The sequence below is a fragment of the Macaca nemestrina genome, chromosome 1, assembly GCF_043159975.1.
Source record: "Macaca nemestrina isolate mMacNem1 chromosome 1, mMacNem.hap1, whole genome shotgun sequence".
NCBI classification, from domain to species: Eukaryota; Metazoa; Chordata; class Mammalia; order Primates; family Cercopithecidae; genus Macaca; species Macaca nemestrina.
The window spans coordinates 178615641-178637606 of NC_092125.1; the positions used below are offsets into that span (position 1 = coordinate 178615641).

The following is a 21966-nucleotide window of genomic DNA, read 5'->3' on the forward strand; positions in this document are numbered from 1 at the left end:
CCAGGTGCCAGGCCCATGCTATACTCAAAATGCATGATCTCATCCAATCTTCACAACATGCCTATTGGGTCGATATCACTAACCTCAATTTATTAATTAGGAAATTGAGGGCCAGAGAGGCTAAGTCTCCTGGCCAAAGTCACAGAGTTGGCCAGTAGGGAAGCCTAGTCTCAAACTCAGCACTGTCTACTCCAAAGCCAGTGCTCCTCAGCCCTGGGCTAGTAGTCCATGCCCCTGGGCCATGAGCCTTCAGATTGGGCACCGGTTCAGTTCAATTCTGTTCCACCAGCACTACTGTTCCTTGCTTTTGCTAAGTCCTGGGGATAGAAACATGAGTGGGAAGAGGCCCCTGTCCTTGAATGACCTCCCAGTCCTGGTGGAGAGACTGGCATTTACACGGCTAGTCATTCAGAAGTGCTGGGGACAGAGCGGGCACACAGTTTGGGAGGGATTCGGAGGAGAGGGTGCAGTGGAGATGGATTCCACCCTGGGAAGGGAGAGCAGGGTTCATTCAGGCTCCAGGAAACAGGTAGCATTTGAGGGATGACAGAGAAGGGCACCTGGGTAGAGGGAACAGCATGAGCCACGGCAGGGTGGCTGGAAAGGTGAGGATGCCGGGGCTGGTGCACGGGAGCACCTGGCAGATGATTCAGCTGGATGGGGCAGTTGGAGCCAGATCATGAAGGGCCTCAAATGCCAGCCTGAGGAATCTGACTTTTATTTTGTGGGCAATAGGGAGTCATGGAAGACGTGGAGGGGTGTGTCTCCCTCCTCACTAGCACAGAGAAAGGCACAGGGAGATGTTCAGTGGAACCTTGCTGCCTGACTTATTGATATTGATTTTTCTCCTGTCCCACTAGGGCCAGAATGGCCTGGGGCTACTGGATGATTCCTAGCAGGAATAGAAGGCCCTGCAGCTCTACCTCCTCTCCTCCATTTAGCTCTTCTCTGCAAGGATGGGCAAATTATTCAGCTTCTCTGAGCCTCAGTTCCTCACCTATAAAATGGGGACAGCTGGGCGCAGTGGCTCACGCCTATAATCCCAGCACTTTGGGAGGCCGAGGCGGGTGGATCATCTAAGGTCAGGAGTACGAGACCAGCCTGGCCAATGTGGTGAAACCTCATCTCTACTAAAAATACAAAATTACCTGGGTATGGTAGCGGGCGCTTGTAATCCCAGCTACTTGGGAGACTGAGGCAGGAGAATCGCTTGAGCCCGGGAGGCGAAGGTTGCAGTGGGCTGAGATCGCACCACTGCACTCTAGCCTGGGCAACAAGAGCGAAACTCTGTCTTAAAATAAATAAATAAATAAAAATAAAATGGGGACAATACACCAACCTTGCAAGCTGCCAGGATGGAATGAAGTCAGTGTGCACAGCACAGCAGGTGCAGCCTTATGACATGGGGACCAGGTGGCATCGTGGAAAGAACACAGCTCAGAGGACCTATGTTGAATCCCAGTTTCCCCCCGGTAATGCCCATCTCTTAGGGCAGATGGAAAGATTAAAATCAACGAAATGATTTATGGGAAGCACCTGACACTCAGCAGATGTCTGGAACCCTGTTTGGCACCTGCCTGACAGCTCAAGAAATCCTGCTCCTCCTCCAAGCTTCCGGGGTGCTGTCCCCTCACTCAGCATGCTGCTCCCCTCCTGCCCCGCAGGAGGCATTTTATACGCCTTAGTCCCTGCACTTGCTGTCGGCTCACCTGCCTCTCAGCACTGGGCACACAGACTTTCTTTACCCCTTGCAAGAAGCTTTTACGTGCATCTTCCTCCTGGTGAATGCACCCACCTATTGTTTTATTTATAGGCAGGACAGTGGCTCCTTCCTGCGTAGATGAGAGAAGAGACCCAGAAAGGGAAGAAGACCACCACTGTCTAAGCACCTACAATGTGCCTGAGGCATTATCCTCATTACACCCAGTTCTTCTCCACAAAAGCCCAAGAGGGAGGTATTATCCTCCCCACTGCATAAATGTGGACATTGAGGCTCAGAGATGGGCTGTGACTTGTCCAAGGCCACACAGCAAGGAACTGGCTGAGGTTGAAGGCAAAACCAGGTCTTTCTGACTCTAGAGTCTGGGATTTAGAACAAACATTTACAATGTGGGGTTGACAGATCGGTCCCCCAGGGCTGTTTCACGGACCATATAGGGTAATAGGTGCCGCAGGGCCTTGCATGGTGCCTGGCACACAGGGACTGGAAGCAGAAGTGGAGCCTTGCCCATCCCCACCCAATCTTACAGAGAATAGAGGAGCCCAGGGTGGACTGTGATGTGCCCAAGGTCATGGCGAGCAGTCGGCAGAGCCCAAATTCCCTGTCCCCAGGCCCCTGCCTTCCCTTGCCCACCCTTTCCATTTAAGGGCAGGGGCCATCCCTCCAGGGCCTTTCCCTCCCCAGACAGTGGAAATTCCCAGAGTCCCTCTGACCTGATAGGAGAGTGACCAAGAGCAGGAATTTTCACCCTGGCACACGTACCCGGAGTCTGGGGCTGAACGCTAGAATCCCAGGCTTTGCCACTCCCAAGGGCCCCTCCTGGTCCTTTCAGAGCCTCCCCCATCCTTCTCTCCAGGACCTTCACCAGCACCTTGCTCCTCTCCTGGTGGAGATGGGGTCCCCCAGAGGCTCTGGTGCCCTTAAAGGGGATTGCAAGTTGGCAAGGCCAGGGGCATGAAGCACAGTGTTTTATGATTTTATTTTATCCTGGGGAAGGTTGAAGACGATGCCCCATCGTAGAAAGAGCCCTGCCTCCTGACAGCAGCCTGTCCAGAGCAAAGGCCCGATCCTTAAACCTCCGCCAAGCCACCGAGCACTGGCCCAAATCCAGGAACAAGTCCTTTCTAATGCCTCTTTCAGAGACTCCCCCTGGCTCGCCGTGGTGTTCATTCCCTCTTCCCGCAAGGAGAAACCCTTGTTTCTTGTTAACCACAGGTGTGCTCCAGGTGGTCTCTGGCTGCAGCGCACTGACAAGATAGGTCCCATCAAATACCCGCATCACTTCCAAGATCCCAAGATATGTGCACTTCGTCTGTCATTTGCACATGAGAAAGCTGAGGGCTACAGAGGCAACCAGACTTGTCAAAGGTCACAGACTAGGTAAGGTAACACATTGTATCATCCAAACGAGATATCTTTGAAAGTGAAAGGGGGCCTCCTCATAACTGAGCAGAGGCAGTCGGTGTCAACCAGGACCTTCCCAGGCAGATCAGATGTGTGGTCTCCCCATCATGCAGCAAGAGCCAGGGAGACCAAGTCTGAGTCTCACCATCTCACTCCACTACCTCAAGCCCCCTTCTGATGCTAACTCTAGGACAGGGTTAGCATCCCCCTGCTGGCAGGCCCAGCAACCAGAGGCTCTTGTTTAAGTCTAAAGCCCCTGCGGTTGTGGTTCAGGGGTGTGAGGATCACCCCTGAGATTCAGCCCCACACATAACTCCCCACGGTCATGCCACGGCAGTGAGGGATTACTTCCCGAAGAGGGCCTGAGGTGCCCGCCAGGCGTGAGGCCTCATGTATCCTGCCCTGAGGGAATGGGTGGTTTTAAAGAAAAGAATTTGCAGGTGAATGAAGATGACCCCTTTAAATGTTGAAAGTGGTTTTATTTTAGCCCTTGGTGCTGGCGCTCTTTCTGATGTGGGTTGTAGGCTGCCCTGCCTGAGGCAACAGAGCACAGGAGCGTGCTACCCCTCACCTCATCCGAAGACTCAGCTGTGAGCAGGAAGTCCTGTGCCGTGTCATGCCAGCAGAGAGGGTGTGCCCTGTGGCATCCTTCACTGCAGAGGCAGAAATGGCCCAGAAAGAAAAGAGAGTGTGTTCCCAGGGCCGTGACCTTGTCTCCTTCCCTAGGCCGGGACCCCCAGCCTCAACCCAGAGGCAGAGCCCAAGTGAAGGTCTCCGACTCCCAGGTGGCCCAGGGTGCAGGTTCTGAGGGCGTGGTCCTGGTTTGAGGTAGTGTTACTGCCATTTTCTGTGCAACTGCCAGGATCCTAGGCTGGGGCACAGGCGGGCTTTGCAGAGATCAGCGTAACCATAGCATCACCCTGAGATGGTTGAATAGGGTACAGTGGTTTCTTCAGGGGCTGCAGAGACAGCCTGAGCTATTTACCGCCATGCTCAACCGCCCCAAACAGCTGGGAGCCTGTCACTCTGATGCCTCTGCTGTGTCCATTTTTTACTTCTCTGTTCCCACCTCAGCTTCTGCTCTGTGCTCTGTCTCTCACAGAGAAATCAAGCTCACTAGATTGTGAGCCCTCTGAAGGCAAGGACAGTGTCAGTAGTTCATGTCTCTTTACCCCTAGAGATCACAGCTCAATATTTGGCATACAGTAGATGCTCACTAAATGCCATTCGATTCCAGTTGTTCTGTTTTGAGGCAGGGTCTCACTGTCACCCGGGAGTGCAGTCGTGAGATCTTGGCTCACTACAACCTCCATCTCCTGTGCTTAAGCAATCCTCCAGCTCAGCCTCTCAAGTAGCTGAGACTACAGGCACACACCACCACGCCCAGCTAATTTTTGTATTTTCAGTAGAGACAGGGTTTCCCTATGTTGCCCAGGCTGGTCTCCAACTCCTGGCCTTAAGTGATCCATTCACCTCAGCCTCCCAAAGTGCTCAGATTACAGGCATGAGCCACTGCACCTGGCCAGCCAACTGTTTCAAACTGAAGTGGGCCAGGAAGCTGAATTTCACCTACAATTCCAAGTCAAAGCAAATGTATTCCACAGGCAGGGGTGGGGGTGCTGTTCCTCTGGGGGTTTTTTGCCTGCTTTGTGAATTCATACAGGCTCTCTAAAAGTTTGAATGCCAGAGAGTCAGAGGGCTGTGAGTCTAAAAGTTGGGAACGTGGGGAAGAGTGATTTTTATCTGCAACAGGTTCCTGGGTCCTGGTGAGTTCTGTACACCCTCAATGACCACTGATTCTGGGCCAGGCCAAAGGCCCATCTGGGCACAGGAGATCCCAAGGTGAGTAAAGTCAAGATGCTGCCCTTGAACGGGAGGCAGGCAGCCATGTCACATTGATAAATGTACAGGTCCCAAAGGCAGTGCAGAGAAGCAAGTCCGCCTGGTTCCAGGAGGCAGTGACATCAGGAAAACCTTTCCAAGGGAGTCATCTGTGCAGGGGTTTGAAGGATGAGCATGAATTTGCTAAGCTGAAAAGGGAGCCAAGGGCTTCCTGGTGGAGAACAGCTTAGGCAAGAGTGTGAGCCTCAAGATGGGCAGGGGGCCAGGCTTGGAATCGGAGGAGCAGAGAGAATGAGGTCGGCAGGGGTCAGTCATGGAAGGTTTTGGGTCCTGGCAAAGGAGCAGTAGGAGCTGCAGGAGGAATGTGACCCAGGAGGAGACAAGGCTCCCTCTGCGTAAAGACGGATCACGCCATTGACCAGGTGGACTATAAGACACAATAGGAATGGGAACCCTGAGAGGCCTTCACAAAGGATCAGGGGTCCAGGGGGAGCACCAAGGAAGGACCCTGTCAGAGGTCAGCTTTGGGGGGAGGTGGAAAATGTTTTTGAGGGCTTCAGCTGCTGCAAACCTCAACAAATCATATTTTGCCTTCAAAGGTTGGCCGAAGACAACTAACTATTGGAAAAACGACAGTCCATTGATAGTCACCATCCCCTCCCTGTGCATTTCTTTACCATTCTCAAAATGCCACCATCTCATTGAACCTCCATATCATCCCATTTTGCAGATAGGGAAACTGAGGCCCTGTGATGTTACACAGGGGTTAGCAGCAGTTCTAGACTAGAAGCTACGGAGCACAACCACTTCAGCCCTGGGTGTCAGGCTCAAAACCCAGTTCCTTGTCCGGGAGGGGGTCCCCAGGGCCGTCTGGCAGCCCATAGTACAGGTCTTCCTCTTTCTTCTCAGGTTCCTCCCCACCTGTGTCTGAAGCCTCCTTCTCCTCCACCTTTGTCCTTGGGTACTGCTGCCAGTTGTTGGGCAGGGCTGTTTCCCACTGCTGCCCCTCTTGGGGCTCATCCTCCAATGTTGGGGCATCGATCAGGGCAAAGTCTTGGAAGTGGTCCAGCAGGCACCTGCAGCCCTGAGGTTCCTGTCGTGGGGAACAAGCTTCCTCCCCATCATGTTGAGATGCGTTGGGGCTGCTGCCTTCACTGGATCCCATGTCCAGGTCATCTTGGAAGGAAGCCAAGGGGGCAGGGCCCTGGCGACAGGCCGGAGGGCTGCAGGGGCAAAGACCACAAGGGCAAGGGTATCTCTGAGTCAAAATGCCTGGGTCCACATTCCAGCCACTAGCTACAAAAGCTAGGGTAGGTTAATCCACCTTCCTGGGCCTCAGTTTCCTCCCAATAACAGAATTCACTCCTGTAGTTCTTTCTCAGGTTTACAGCAGATAATATGTGCAGGGCACTTTGCACGGTGCCTGGCACATAGAAAGTGCTCAAGAAATAGGGCTATTATTATGTTATTGGCTGAACCAGGTCACTCATCTACTTCTCCAATTATTCAGGGCTCTCCTCTGTTGTCACAGACCCAGTTACACTGGGGTGTCCCCCTGTGTCTTTGCCTCCCCCATTGGACTCAGAGCTCCTCAGGGGTAGATTCCAGTGAAGCTGGTGCTCAGTAATGTGGATGGAATGAATAAATACACGGATGAACAAGGAGCTCAGTTCACAAACAGACAGGGATGGGAGTGGAGTGGGCAGTGCCTTGCCCAAGGTAACAGAGCAGTTCAGCGGCAGACCCAAATGTGAACTCGGGTCCTCTGACTCCTGGCCCCCTGCTACTCATGACAAGCAAACAGAGACAAGCATTCAGAGACAGCAAGGGCCTACTGGATGCCAGGCACTTAAATGCACTGTCCCAACCCTCAACATGCCTGGGTAGTAGGAATGATCATTCCTGTGTGGAGAAACTGAGGCTAGGGAAAGTAAGGAACCTACCACAGCTACACAGCACAGGAGCTGGGATTTGAACCAAGGCCTGACTCCCAAGCCCATACTCATTTGTCCGCCACACCTCACATCTCAGGGTGTCCCACACCCTCCACTGCCCTCTCCTTCCTCCCAGTGTCCCCACCCACCCCTCGGTGGTCCCCCACTCCTCTCCTTTTTAACCCTTGAACTGGGCAGAAGCCCCGCTCCTGCCCTCTGAGCACTCACCCAGGCCAGTTCTGAGTTAGCTGTCTTTCCCCTTCACTCTCGTCTGAGCCCCTGGGGATGACCACGGCGGCCTCCACCCGGGCCTGAACGTCGCCAAGGCCACCTTCTCCTCCATCACTGGTTCCCAGCTTCAGCTGCCCCGTGTCAGGGGCCAGCAAGGGGCGGGGGTCCTCACTGTAGCTCATGACTTTCATCTGGATGTGGTTGAAGTCAGGCAGGCTCTGGTCATAGGCGGCTTCCTCCCACAGCCTTACATAGGGCGGCTGGGGACTGGGGCTGGAGTGGGAGAGAGAACAGACAGGCGGCAAAGAGTCACTCAGCAAACGTCGGTGTTCTCCCCGGCCCCATTTGCTTTGGTTATGTGGTCTTCCTTCATCTCACAAGAAGCCTCTGGGGGATGTTACTGCGCCCGTTTCACCGATGAGGAGGCTGAGACCCAGCCAGGTGAGTAAATTAAGTGACAAAGCTCTGGCCTGACCCCAAGTCTGACTCTCTATCCAGTGTTCTTTTCACCTGATGCCTCCAAAGTTAACCACAGGATGCAATTGCAAAACGAAGACCAGTTAACACTGAGTTTGCTAGGTCCCAGATGGTGGGTAAAGGCTGAATGCTTATCAACCCAGGATTCTAAACAGTATTCTAAACAATGCCTTCAGGCAGAAATTCTCATTCCCGGTTTACAGACGAGGACACACCCAGCAATGGCAGTCCACAGCAATGCGGCGCTCTTTCCCGCCAGGCTCTGTTAGTTGGCTCATCTAACCCTTACCATAATTACAAGAGATACTATGAGGAAACCAAGGCACAGAGTCTCTAATTGAACCCAGGCGACACGGACCCTAGGTGATGGCACTGGAGCTCCAGACATCATGTTCTCTATGACTGTGCTACAGTCCCTCTGGAAAGTAAGGTTCAGAGACTAGGCCCCTTGCCTAGGGTCACACAGCCGGGAAGTGACTGGGAATAGCTCAGAACTCAGGGTGGCCAGAGCCCCATTGTACCACAGGAGCCCACCCCAAGTAACCGGCCCTGCGACGGAGCTCGGACTGGCCTCCATACCCACGGGGTCTATCCTCTTCATTCCCACTGAGACCATTATTCACCTTGTGTGCCGGGGGCAGAAAATGCCATTATCAACCCCTTCCCCAAGCAAAGCAAAGATCATCCCTGACCAGCCAACAGACCCTAGGCTTGAAGCCCGGCCTCCTGAGCACAGAGCCACAGCCCAGGGGGCTGCTGGTCCCACTGCCTCTCCAGGGCTGGAGCGTTCTTGGCTATGCCTTGGGAGCCAGGGCTCAAAACCTTCAGGGAGGGAAGCAGTCTGTGGCCAGATCAGGCCTGAAATCAGGCCCCACTTCCACCACTGCTGAGTGCAGGCCCCACTTCCATCACTGTTGCGAGCAGTCCCCGCTTCCATCACTAACTCCCCATGAGGTTTGGGGCTTGTGACTACACTTCTCTGAGCCTCAATCTTCCCATCTGTATAAAGGGCCTAACACTCCCCCCTCACAGGGTTTCTATGAGGACTGACGGAGATGATGGGTGCACAGTGCCTAACTCAGTTTCTGGCACACACAAGGCACTAATGATGACAAACACTCATACTCATAGAAGACCTACTGTGTGTCAGGTTCTGTTCTTAGCACTCTACATATATTATCTCACTTAACCCTCCCAAAAGCCCTAGGAGATAGGTACTATTAGTATCCCCATTTTACAGATGAGGCAAAGAGAGGTCAGTAGCTTGCCAGAAGTCAAGCAGCGAGTAGGCAGCAGAGCCCTGAGGCTGCGCCTTGGCCATCACCATGCCTCTTGTTTGTCACTAGTAGAAGCAGTTACTCCTGTGACTCTATTTCACCGTTTCTCACAGTACATTTATTTCACTATATGATTTGCTTCATGGAGATCTTGTATTCACCATAACGCTCCGTCTTGTCCCTGGGCCTCAGTTTCCTCATCTGTACAATGGGAAAAATAATGCGTGACTCACAGAAGTGAGAGTTGAAAACAGTCCATAATTTCTAATAATACATTCTCCGTAAGTGAGAGGGCACACGGCCTTCCTGCCGTCTCTCGCACTCTCCTCAGTCAGGGGAGACTGGCCTACGGGGCTGACTGCTCCCCTCCCCAGAGGGCCTGGCACCTACCTCTCCATCTCAGCAGCAAGCCCGTTCTCCAGCAGGCCCATGGCCTTTGGGGAGAGGATGCCTTGGAAGTCAGAGTCAGCAGGGACGAAGGTGATCTGCAAGCAAAGGAGAGACAGCCTCTGTGCAGTTGACCAGGGTGGGAGGCTACTGTCTGTCCCCTCAGGGAATCGGCAAACCTCTCCATGCACTCTGGGAGATGGGCTGCAACACGGAGGCCTCCCTGCTTGACAGGAGAGGGGCCTACTTGGGGCACAACACCAGTGGGAGGATGGACCTGTGTGCTCCTCCTCCCTCCCTGGTTCTTCATTCATTCAACAAACATTTATTGAGTACCTGCTGTGTGCAGGCACTGTCACAGGCACTAGGAGCGGCAGGGAGTGAAAGAGAACCCTGTCATTGAGGAGCTCACATCTTGTCATTTCCCAGGGGTCTTTGTCCAGCGCCCAGCACACGCCTGGCACACAGTAGGTGCTTCATCCATATGTGGTGAATGAGTGGAAAGCAAGTCATTGTCATGTGTTTTTTGCCACATGGGCTGCAGTGGGTGACAGAGAACTTATGCCTGCCAGCCCCTGTCCCTGAACTTTCAGGAATCAAGAGGTCTCTGCAAGTCCAGCCCTAGGTTGGCACTGCGTGGTTCAGTGGGAGGCAGATCATGAAGGAGGCAGTGGGTGAGGGAGAGGAGCTGTGCCTGTGGGCTCTGGGAGGGGGGTTGAGGATCCCTCCTTTGCCAGGTCCTCACTGGGGGCCGTAGGCAGGTCATCTCTCTTCCCAGTCTCTCTGTGCTCCTCTGTATAACGGGGCTACCCTCGAAGAGATACTTGCACAGCCATGTTCAGAGCAGCACTATTCACAAGAGCCAAGAGGTAGATGCACCCTACGCATCCACTGATGAATGAATGGATAAACAAAATATAGTCAATCCATACAATGAAATACTATTCAGCCTTAAGGATGGAACTTCTGACACATGTTACAACATCACTGAACCTCGAGGACATTATGCTGAGCAGAAAGACAAATACTGTATGATTCTACTTTTTTGAGGCACCTGGAATAGTCAAATCCATAGAGCCAGAAAGAAGAATGATGGTTGCCAGGAGCTAGAGAGTGGGGTAATGGGGAATTGTTATTTAATGGGTATAGAGTTTTAGCTTTACAAGATGAAAAGCATTCTGGAAATTGGTTGGACGACAATGTGAATGTACTTAGCTGTACTGTACACTTAAACATGTTTAAGACACTAAGTTTTATGTTACACGTATTTTACCAGGAGTTTTTAAAATGGGGCTAGTTATGCCGACCTCCTGAGGTTGCTGTGAAAATTTCATGAGATCATACGTAGGGAATCCCTCAGCATGGTCGCCAGCACATAGTAACTACACAGTAAATCATAACTTGGTGCTATTGATGATTCAGTTGTCTGATTTCTCTGAGTCTTGCTCTCCTCAGTTGAAAATTTTTCCAACAAATATTTGTTGAGACCCCACTGTATTATACCAGATTCATAAATAGCACTTCCCTATTCCCCTTCCCATACATCGAAGTGAGTAGAAGACACTTGTCTGCACTAGGAAAGCTCCATTCTGATGGGGAGAAGGGAATGACGGATGGAGGGGGCCTTTGTACTCCTATGAGGAGTGAGCTTCCTCTAGATGTCTAGAAATAAAACAGAGAGCCTGGGCAATGAAGCAAGACCCTGTCTCCAAAAAAATGAATTAAATAACAAACTTAGCCAGGTGTGGTGGTGTGCGCCCGTCATCCCAGCTACTTGGGAGACTGAGGCAGGAGGATTGGTTGATCCCAGGAGTTCGAGGCTGCAGTGAGCTATGATTGTGCCTCTGCACTCCAGCCTAGGTGACAGACTGAGCTCCCGTCTCTTAAAAAAAAGAAAAGAAATAAGGCAGGGGCCTGGGCATCTTCCACCCCCACTAAGGATGCCTTGTACTTCCCAGCTGGTACTGTACTTCCTAGAAGTGCCTCTTCCTCTGCCTCGTTACCTCATGGCCCAGTCAGCACCATCATCACCACCATCATCATCATCATTATCCTCATCCTCATTACCATCAATCATCACCATACCCATTAACGCCACTAAAATTATCATCATCACCATCACCATCATCACCACTACCATCATCACTATCACCATCATGACCTTTACCATCATCATCATCACGTCACCATCATTGACATCTTCATTACCATCAACATTGTCATTACCATCACCATTCTATCACCATTCTCATCATCACCATCTTCACAACCCTCACCAGCATTATCATCATCATCACTTTTATCACCATCACCATTCTCACTGTCATCTTCACTATCACCATCACCGTTCTCACCGCCATCATCACTATCATTATCACCATTCTCACCGTCATCATCACTATCATCATCACCATTACCATTCTCACCATCACCATCCTCATCATCATCATCATCATCATCATCATCATCATCATCACCATCCTCACCATCACCATCTCATAATCACCATCATCATCATTATCATCATCATCACCATTCTCACCATCACCATCCTCACCACCATCATCACTGTCATTGTCATCATCACCACTATCACCATTACCATTCTCACCATCACCATGCTCACCATCATCATCACTGTCATCATCACCACTATCACCATTACCATTCTCAGCATCAACATTTTCACCATCACCATCCTCACCATCATTATCATTATCATCATCATCATCGTCACCATTCTCACCATCACCATCTCATAATCACCATCTTTACCATAATCATTCTTACCAGCACCATCACTAACATCATCATCATCATTATCACCATCACCATTCTCACCCTCACCATCCCCACCACACTCTCATTATCACCATCATATCATCATCACCACCCCTAGGAAAAACTTAGAGAAGGAGAGGATGGAGCATCTTAAAATACAAGTTTTTTAACGAGGAGAGACAGGCAGAGTTGAAGCTGGGGAGGGGATATCAGACCATGGAGACCATCAGAACACCAAACTAAGAAGCTTAGCCTTTCTCCAGGAGCAATGGGGAGTCCTGAAGGACTCTCAGCAGGAGAGTACACTGTCAGATTTGTGTTTAGACAGAAAACTGAGCAATCTCAGGAGGAAGGGAGGCTACCAGTCAGGACCCTGGTCCTGGGCTACAGCACAGCAGACAGGAGTGAGGAAGGGCAGATGCGTGGGCAGAGGCCCTACTCTCTCTGCCACTCCTTTCCCTGCTCACAGCTCTCCCCCCGCATCTTCACTAATGGGTTCAGCACCTCCAACTGCCCTGATCCCCTCTCCTCTCTCATGCCTGAGGCCCAGCTGACCACCAAATCTGACCAGGTCTACTTTAGAAATTCAATAAGATAACCTGGGTGGAAGTGCTGGTGCTACGCCTAGCCACAGCGGGTATCCTAAGTGTAGTGAACTGTAAATGTCACCTTAGTTCCTACAGCTTTGGGTTTAAATTCTCCATTATTCCAGATGACTGTCAACTCTCACCAAGACCAGAGAAGAAGCCTCCCCACTGGTGTGGCTGCCCCCGGGCCTTCCTTCTTCTGGATGTCTTTCTCAAACCGCAAAGCTGGTCACGTCCCATAAAGGACAAGCTCCAAATTCCTTGCCATGGCATCCCAGGCCCTGAAGAGCTGAGCCCCACTCCCTCCCCACCTTTTCCTTCCTCCCCTCTGCCTCTCATAGCCACAATGGCCCACTTGCCTTATTCTTTCACCATATGGCTTTGATCATGCTGCTCTTCTGCCTGGAATGTCTTTCCCCATCTTCTCTGCCTGGTGAACTCTTATTGCATCTACAAAGCCCAGCTCACCTTCTCTGTGAAGCCTATTTCCTCCCCTTCAGGCAGCAAATAGTCTCTCCCACGAGACCTCTAGCCCCTAAAAGACATGGACAGCTTAATGCATGTTGGTATTGGCTACCCCTCACCCCTGTATCCTATTTAGCTAATTCTATTCCCTTGTACTTATAGCTCCCCATCTATCCAAACTTTCCATGGGTCTGGCACAGAGAGCAGTAGGAGGAGGCTGAGGGGAGGACAGGCAGGAGCACTGCAGGCAGTGCTGACCCAGGCACCAATGAGACCACGCGGGATCCAGGGAGCTTTGCCTCTAGAGTATCTCCCTGGTTTATAAGGTGCTTTCCTCTCTTGCCTTATTGGAGTCAATTTGTGCTGGCTCTACCAGCCTGCATCTCTGAAACACACACTCACACACACCTGCACTCCTGCAGAGGCCTGCCCAGTGCAACAAATACCAATCCTCAATCCTGAGAACAATGCCTTTACATATGTTCCATGTCAGGCGTGATGCCAGGTCTCCCCCCACCCCCCCACACACACACACAGGATCCCACTGTGTTCTCCCAATTGGCCGTACAAGGCTCAGAGCTGGTGGGGAGGGACTCCTTCTGCCAAGGTCACAGAAGTGGGACATGAAGGAGCAGGGATTTGAATCTGGGCCTGGAGGTCACCACAACATGTGCCATTTCCAGCCCACCACGCTGCCTCCACAGCACGTGAACCCATGAATCTATCAACAGTTACTCATTAATACCCAGCAATATTCCCTCCTCCCCTCCTCTCCCCTCTACTGTCACTCCCATCAGCCTGCCCACCGCCCCAGAGCCAGCTCTGTTTAAGAGGGGGGGAAAGGAAGGATGCTCCCTCCACACCCCTGCCTTTCCTCTGCTGTCCCCCAGGGTCCAGCCTCCTCACTGGGAGGATTATGATGGCAGTGGTGACATGGGTGGCTTTGGCCCCAAGGACTTCTCCCAGTGACCTCTGCTCAGGGAATTGCACAGACAGAGGCAAGTTGACTGTAAACTGCCTGCTAAATGACTACAAACCAGCTCAGACCGCTCCAGCACTGAACAGAACGACAGCCCAGGGCTGGCCTGTGGAGGGGGCAGGGCTGGGGAGAGGCTGCCCAGGTCCCGGGGGAGCCATCCCTCTCCTTCCCTGAAACCCTGAGCACAGCCACCCAGGTGGGAGGAGAGGAGGTGTGGGGGTTGCTGAGGGCTGCCTGGACCTGGAGCCCTAAATACTAGGTACAGCAGGGCCCCCAGGTATACCCCCTTCCCGACCCCCTTCTCCTAACTCACACAGTAAACAAATGAGGAAACTGAGGTGCAGAGAGGAAAGGTGCCTGAGCAAAGTCTCCCAGGCTGTTAGAGACAGAGCCCAAGTTAGAGTCCCTATTTCCCACCTTATCTCCCTGGGTCTATACCTGACCAGCTATGTGACCTTATACGTCACTCAACCTGTCTAGGCATTGAAGATTCACAACTCCGGGCATTTCCATTCCACAGAGCTGTTGGGCGGATCAATATCGGTCACAGTGGTAGCCCTTCATCTATATATAACACCTTACAGTTTACAAAATATTCCTATATCTCACCTCTTCTCTGATCTTTATAATGACCCTGTGAAGCTCTGTGCAAAATAGGGGCGGGGGTCCCAATTTCAGATGAAAAAAATGAAGCTCAGAAAGACAAAGGTCATAGAGAGTTTGGAACGGGACTTGAACTAGAACCCAGGACTCCCAAATGAGTGCTCTTCCCAGCACTAAATTACACATAAGGCTGGGAATGCATGAAGGGATACTGCCCAGTGCATGCCACCAAGGTTAGACCTGACATGCCCTGGAGCTCTCAGCCGCTCTGGGACCCAGAGGTAGAAGACCCAAGGTGAAGAGTGACGTGTAAGTCACACGCATCTGAGCTCCAAACCTTGCTCGTTAGCTGTGCAGCCTCTCTTGGACCTCAGAAGGGCTCAGAAGGTGGAACTACAGAAGGCACCAAAAGGCTTAGGATGAGGGCTGAACTGCACCCTGAATGCAGGAGTGCCTGGCAGGGGGTCAGCACTCATTAGCTTTTGTTTCAAGCACATGAACGGTGTGTTGTGTTTACTGTGTCTACACCATAGCTTCTGGTTCAGGGCTCCAAATCCAGGGGCATTCTGACCAACCCTTAGGCTAAGGGAGGGAGGGATGGATGGATGGCTGGCTGGCTGGATGGATGGCTGGATGGATGGATGGATGGCTGGATGGCTGGCTGGCTGGATAGATGGATGGATGGATGGATGGATGGATGGATGGATGGATGGATGGCTGGCTGGCTGGCTGGATGGATGGATGGATGGATGGATGGATGGATGGATGGCTGGCTGGATAGATGGATGGATGGATGGATGGATGGATGGATGGATGGATGGATGGATGGATGGATGGCTGGCTGGCTGGGTAGATGGATGGATGGATGGCTGGCTGGCTGGATGGATGGATGGATGGATGGATGGCTGGCTGGCTGGCTGGCTGGCTGGCTGGATAGGTGGATGGATGGATGGATGGATGGATGGATGGATGGATGGATGGATGGGTAGATGGATGGATGGCTGGATGGATGGATGGTTGGGATGGATGCTCAGGAGAGCAGAGAGAAGAACGAGTCAAAACGAGAAGAATGAAAAGACAACTACAGGTTAGGGGGTGAGGCATGGCATAGAGGCCCAGTGTTCAGCCCTCCTGGCCCCAGCTGACCTGGCCCCACCCAGCCCCACTACCACCTACCTTGGGGTAGCACTGGCACATGCTCCAGATGATGCCCCCAATCACCATGATGCTGCCCATGGCATAAAAGGTGCCGTAGACTTGGGGCCGATCATGGCTCATGAGGAATGTACCGAGGGCCAGCAGGAAAAGCCCCAGCACAATGAAGCCGATCCGGAAGGTCTTCTCATCAGCCATGCTGCCTGGCCAGGCCCTGGCCTGCACACCCCTGCAGGAGGAGGCGGCTGTAGTTCAGCCGAAACACTCAGACAGGCTCACACAGGGAGAGAAGACACTGCAACCGCTGCAACTCGAGGCTTCAAGGGAGAGCAGGATCCCTTTCAATCCAGCTCCAGTCCCTGGGCCCACCAGTTCAACAGGGCTGGAGGCGGCTCGCTTCAACAGACCCACATACCAACCCAGCCACCTTTCCTCCTCGCCCTCTCAGCTTCCCTCTGGGCCCGGCTGCCTGGAGTGTGTGTGTGAATCTGAGTGAGGGAGCACGCAGGGGAGGGAGACTGGGAGGTTATGGGGGCTGGGCCCCAGCCAAAGCTTTGACATCACCTCATTTGCCTACTGTGGGGCTGAGCTGGGTGGACAGGCAGCCTCATACCTTCCAGCTCTGGGAAACAGGGTGCAGTTCTGCAGCCGAGAGCCGTTAGAATGCTGTTGGAGGATTCCCGGATTCCACAGGCTGGCATTTCAGAATCCTGAAGAATTCTACACTCTTCAAGGACATGTGCCTATCCAGGGTTCAGGAATAATGGCCCATATTTACTGGCTGGTGACTCTGTGCATGGCACCATTCTAAACATGTTACAGCTATTAACTCATTGAAGGGAACCCCATGAGGCAGCTACTACTATCCCCACTTTACAGAGGACCCTGGGACACAGAGAAGTAACTTGCCCAAGGTCACACAGCTAGAGATGGCAGAGCTGATGGGATGTGAACCCAGAGGCCGTGGGCCTAGCCACAGCGTGATACTGCTCAATTGCAGCTTGAGGGTGAAGAGTGCAGCTCTGGTGGCAAGGCAGGCTGCCTGGGTTTGGATTCTGCCTCCTCTGCTGTGGGGCAGCGTGGTCATGATCAGGTTACCTGCCTCTACCTCAGTTTCCTCCTCTGTAAAATGGGAATACTAATGGTACCGCCCAGGATTGGTGCTGTCTCCAGGCCTGGCCTCCTTGGGTTCCTCCATCCCCTTCACTTTCACACGCTGTGCACCACCCAGCTCTGCTTTCAATGAGCTGCTCCCCACCCACCCCTAAGGCTCTGGGAATTAGTGCCCCTCCAGGGTGTGAGTGACGGATAGCCACTTCCTCCATTTCCTTGCAGCCTGATCTAGGAAGACACCTTCCTAAGAATAACACTAATGAGGCGTTTTAGTCCTGGGGACAGGCTGATGGAAGAAATCAGATTCCTTTACAGGATTACAGGAAAATGAGGACCACTGGTCTTTTCAAGAGAACGTTCACTTGGCGTGTACATGGGGTTAAATCGCCGATGCAGCATAAAAGGCTTTGGCTGGGCTTCCTGACTTGCTGGGCTTGGGGATTTCCTGTTGGCGGTCATCACCTTGTCCCCTCCCAGCAGCAGGGCTGCCCTTGTTCCCAAACCCCACACCTGTGCTCACAGCTGCCCCTCTAACTGGTCGTCCTTCCCACAGTGCCTTTTTCCAACAGGGGTTTCTCCTTCCCCACACCCACCATCGCCAGCCCTCAGAGTCCAGGTGCACTTGACAGTTGGCAGAGGAGGTCCTGGAGGGAGCTCGGGGGCCCTGGCTGAGCGATGGCTGAGGGGCAGGAAAGGGCTGAGTTATCAGGTCAAGTCCAGGTCTGGTTCTCAGGGTGAGCTCAGGCAGGTGACTCTGCTCCGGGCTTGAGTTTCGTTAACTGCAGATCGGGGGTAGGTATTAGGCCACCTCCCAGGTTTTGTACAGGGAAGGGACATAAGGGGGATGGGAAAAGGCAAGTGCTTTGTAATCTGTGACTATTAACAAAGCAGGATCCTCCAGGGAAACATTATTATCATCATCTACTACAGGCTCAGAGAAGGGAAACGGCGAGTCCCTCGGCGAGTCCCGTGTCACCTAGCCGGTGTCCCTCTCTGGAAAGGAGACGGAGGCCCAGAGGGACCTCGGCCCGCCTGGCCCTGGAGCCCAGGCGCGCGGCGGGAACGGTCTCCGCAGCCGCGGTCCTGCAGGGCCTCCTGCGCCGCCCGGCGCTGGGCAAGACCCTTCCCCCCGGGGCGGCAGCTGGGCTCGGACCTGGTGATGAGCAGTCGCGGCGGGGATTGGAGTCATTCGCCCCCGTTTCACAGGCGAGGAAACCGAGCCCGCGGAGTGGCAGGGGCTGGCTAAGGTCTCCCTCAGCTGAGTGGGCGGCTGGGCGGTGACGGGACCTCCCCTCCCAGCCCCATGTAGATGGATCTGGTCTTCAGCCATTCTTCAGAGGCCTCGCGGTCACCCGGGTACTCTCCTCCTCTCGCGCCTTTTCTTTCCTCTACACTGCCCAGCCTTCTTTGCCCCTTTTCTCTCTGAGTCGCTTCTCCTCTTAAAACAAAACAAAACAAAAAACAAAATAAAACGATAACAACGAGTAAGAAATTCAGTATCAAGTAGGAAGCAAGTAGGCACTCAGGAAAATGGGTCTCACCTAAGCCCTTCCACAGAGTCAGGCTAGGGATTAAGTAAGGACATGTGTGTAGGGTGCGCTGGAAATGTTCGGGTGCAGCAGCTCCCCCTCCTCTCCTGCAGTGCCTCCCCCGGCTCCGCGCCCCGCCTTATTTCACCTCCCCCGGGCCACTTGGGGGACAGGGGAGCAGAGCGGGCGGAGTCTTTCGTCGTCCAGCAGAGGGCGCGCTAACCCCTGCTTTCGGGATCCTCCTTGCGAGCAGGCTCTCAAGGGAGACCTCCGAGGCAGGGAAGGAAAGAGCACGCCCATTTGACAGAGATAGACACCGAGGCCCATGCAGGCAAGGCGAGCAACCCAACGTGGCAGAACCTGGGAACAGACAGTAGAGCCAGGAGTCCACCCAGGTCCCCAGGCAGTCTCTGGTTGAGTCCCCACTGTGTGGGGGGACACTGAAGGGTTAGGAACTCGCAAACACAGGGCTTAAGGGATGGATGGCGTTCAATCCTAACTTCTGGGGCACAATATGGTAATGGCTCTGCGATGCGTGCGAGGTCCCGAATGTGCACAAAACAGAAAGAGGAACAGATGGGAATGAGGGGTGAAGGGACAGATTCACAGAAGGGACCCTTGAGAAGGCAGACGGAGTTCTGATGGGGCAGGAGAAGCCTTCCAGGCACAGAGGCCAGCATGTGCAAAGGCACTGAGGCACGTACCCCCACCAACACATGGCTGGCGAGAAAGCTCTAAGTGCTGTGCACAGGTTGCCTGCATTGTGTCTTCCTCCCCAGATCTGCCCCTCCCACAACCCCATCTTTCCAGTTACTGATCCATGCCACCGACCTCACCTCCTCCCTCACACCCACATCCTATGGGCTCTACCTCCAACATGTAAAAATCCAATCACTTCTCACCCCTCACGACTGCTTGTCATCGGGTCTGAGCCTCCATCATCTCTTTCTCTCCCTAACTGGTCTCTACTTCCATCCTTGACCTCTGAAGTCTCTTTGCAACCCCAATACTGGGTCAGAACATGTACCTCTTCTGCACGGAGCCCTGTAACGGCTTCCCATCTCATCAGAGTAAAAACCAAATGCTTTAAGATGACCCAAAGGCTCTGGATAATTGGCCCACGCTGCCTGCATATCAATCCTCTGAGCTTGCCTCCCGCCACGCCCCCTCTCACTCACCCACTCCACCACCCTGGCCCCATGCTGTTCCCGGAACACGCATGCACCCCAGGACCTCCGCACCTGCTGTTCTTTCTGCCTGGAGTGCTATCCTTCCTGTAGCTGCATGGCTCCCTCCCTTACCTCCTTCAGGCCTTTGCCCAAATGTTGCCTTCACAGTAAGGTCTTCCCTGATTCTGCTATAAAACTGCAGAATCGCCTCCCCAGGGGTTCCCTGTATTCCTTTCCCAATGTTTCTCCATCGTGCTCACAGCCACCCATCATACTATATGTGTGATTTATCTTGTCTCTTGTCTGTCTGTCTCCCCCAGCTAGAACTCAAGCACCCACAGAGTGGGGACTTTGTTTTGAGCACTGCTCTATCCCCAGGGGCTAGGACAGGGTAGGCTCTGGATGCTCATGTGAATAGAGGGATGGAATCTGTGTCCGTGGGAGAGAGAGGCCGGAGAGGAAATGCAGGCAGGAAACCTGCTGGGGCTAAGGTGTCTGACATTTTTCACAGAGGTTATGCAGGGGAAAGACGAGAACCAGATTTTAATGTTTCAGTTAGAGAAAGATCCCAGTGAGCAGTGATGAGCCACTGAGGGGGTAGCATAGGGATTTCTGACTGGGATGGGCTGATTTAAGGGGAGAGCTCCAGGGGCCGGGGTCACCAAGCCCACCCAGCAGGTAACAGAAGCCCGGGAGAGGCCCAAGGAAAGCACGGGAGAGGTCTGAGCTCTGAGGATCCGTCATCTGAGACTCTGGTGGCCAGCACAAGATGAGGTCTGAATAGGAGGTGAAGAAACTGGACAGTTGGGCCCAGGAGGAAAGAAATCAGCAAGCAAACTGGTGCCCCCGGGGGCTGCAGAGTGGCAGAGCTGGCCCTCACGTGGCTCCATGGTCAGGCACCCTGCCGATGGGCATGAAATGGGGAGCCCCCATTCACAGCGAGGCCACTTTGGCTTGGAAGAGGACAGTAACATGGCCTGGTCAGGAGTCTGTCTCCCTCTGCACCCCTGACTCAGCCTCCTCCATGATGCTGGTGACCTTGAGCAAGTCATGGCCCCTCCTGCGGGCTTCCAGTTACGACACAGATGAGTGGATCGGACAGAAAGGCAGAAAAGATCTCTCTGTGCTTCCAGCCCTCCCCGCCCTTGCCCCTTCAGTGCCTGCCCAGTAAAATGGTGCCTCCTGGTCACACTGGCAACTCATTAACTCAGCTAACCCGCCCAAGGTCACTTCACACCTACACCTCCAGGTTCCTAGACTGTCCTGTGTTAATACCAAGAAGGGAGGGTGAAGCAGTGACTGTAAAGGAGAGGAAGGGAGGGAGGCACAGGAGGCATCCAGAGTTTGGTGATGGGGGAGGGAGCAGGTCAGAAGAGATCCCCAGGTTGCTGAAGAGCCAGCCCCCAGGAAGCGCTTCAGGAGAGAGGGAACAGTCAGTGCAAGGGCCTCAGTGAGACTGGCTGGAGCAGAGAGCAGGGAGAGGGAGTGTCAGGAGATGAGAGGGTCAGGAGAGAGGACAGGCTCAGATCAGGCCTCAGAGCCCCCCTCTCCCCAGACCAGTGTCTGGGCTTTTTTTTTTTTCCCGAGAAGAAGTCTAGCTCTGTCGCCTAGGCTGGAGTACAGTGGTGCGATCTTGGCTCACTGCAACCTCCACCTCCTGGGTTCAAGCAATTCTCTGCCTCAGCCTCCTGAGGAGCTAGGATTACAGGCACCCGCCACCGGCTAACTTTTGTATTCTTAGTAGAGATGGGGTTTCACCATCTTGGCCAGGCTGGTCTTGAACTCCTGACCTCATGATCCACCCGCCTCAGCCTCCCAAACTGCTAGGATTGCAGGTGTGAGCCATGGTGCCTGGCCTGGGCTTTCATTATTCAAGGTGAGCTGGGAGCCACAGGGGCGGGGCGGGGGAGGGAAGGGTGGGGTGCGGCGGGGCGGGGTGGGTCATGATCTGACCTGGGTCTGAACAGATCACTCTGCCTGCTGGGCTGAGAAGAGACTGCAAGGGCCTCAGGGAGAAGCAGAGAGACCAAGACCAGATGGTGGCTACTGTGACAATGATGCAGCCTAGGTGGGAGGACCCCACACCGGCTGTGACTTTATCGTCTGGGATTTTTACCTCTCCAAAGCTAGCTCCTCACCTGTCAAATGCTGACACCACCACCTGTCGCAGGGCATCTGAAGATGACACGATGGCAGAGGACCAGGCCCAGTACACAGTAGGCTCTGGGGATGCCACCCTTCTCCAGCTGACTAAGCCGCAGGCCTTTGGACCCCTGCTGGCAGTGTGACCCTGGGAAGGTTACTTCACCTCTT

At 53.4% G+C, this 21966-nt stretch overlaps 1 protein-coding gene across 1 annotated transcript; it reads right to left on the bottom strand.

The window, feature by feature from the left end:
• Positions 1 to 3843: 3843 nt before the first annotated feature.
• On the bottom strand, positions 3844 to 16329 carry LOC105495118 (barttin CLCNK type accessory subunit beta). The gene is made up of 4 exons (XM_011764346.2): positions 15864 to 16329; positions 9276 to 9370; positions 7129 to 7404; positions 3844 to 6189 (listed from the first exon to the last, which is right to left on the bottom strand). Exons 1-4 carry the CDS (start codon positions 16038 to 16040, stop codon positions 5775 to 5777), a joined length of 963 nt encoding a protein of 320 aa, XP_011762648.2. The 5' UTR covers positions 16041 to 16329; the 3' UTR covers positions 3844 to 5774.
• Between the last annotated feature and the right edge of the window lie 5637 nt (positions 16330 to 21966).

What these genes read in the sequence shown, in the direction of transcription:
- LOC105495118 (XM_011764346.2), bottom strand. Translation starts at nt 16,040, where the DNA reads ATGGCTGATGAGAAGACCTTCCGGATCGGCTTCATTGTGCTGGGGCTT. An exon ending in CTTGCTGCTGAGATGGAGAG is followed by an intron (nt 7,405 to 9,275) that starts GTAGGTGCCAGG and finishes CTCCCACTCCAG; the next exon opens with CCCCAGTCCCCAGCCGCCCT. An exon ending in CTAACTCAGAACTGGCCTGG is followed by an intron (nt 6,190 to 7,128) that starts GTGAGTGCTCAG and finishes TTGCCCCTGCAG; the next exon opens with CCCTCCGGCCTGTCGCCAGG.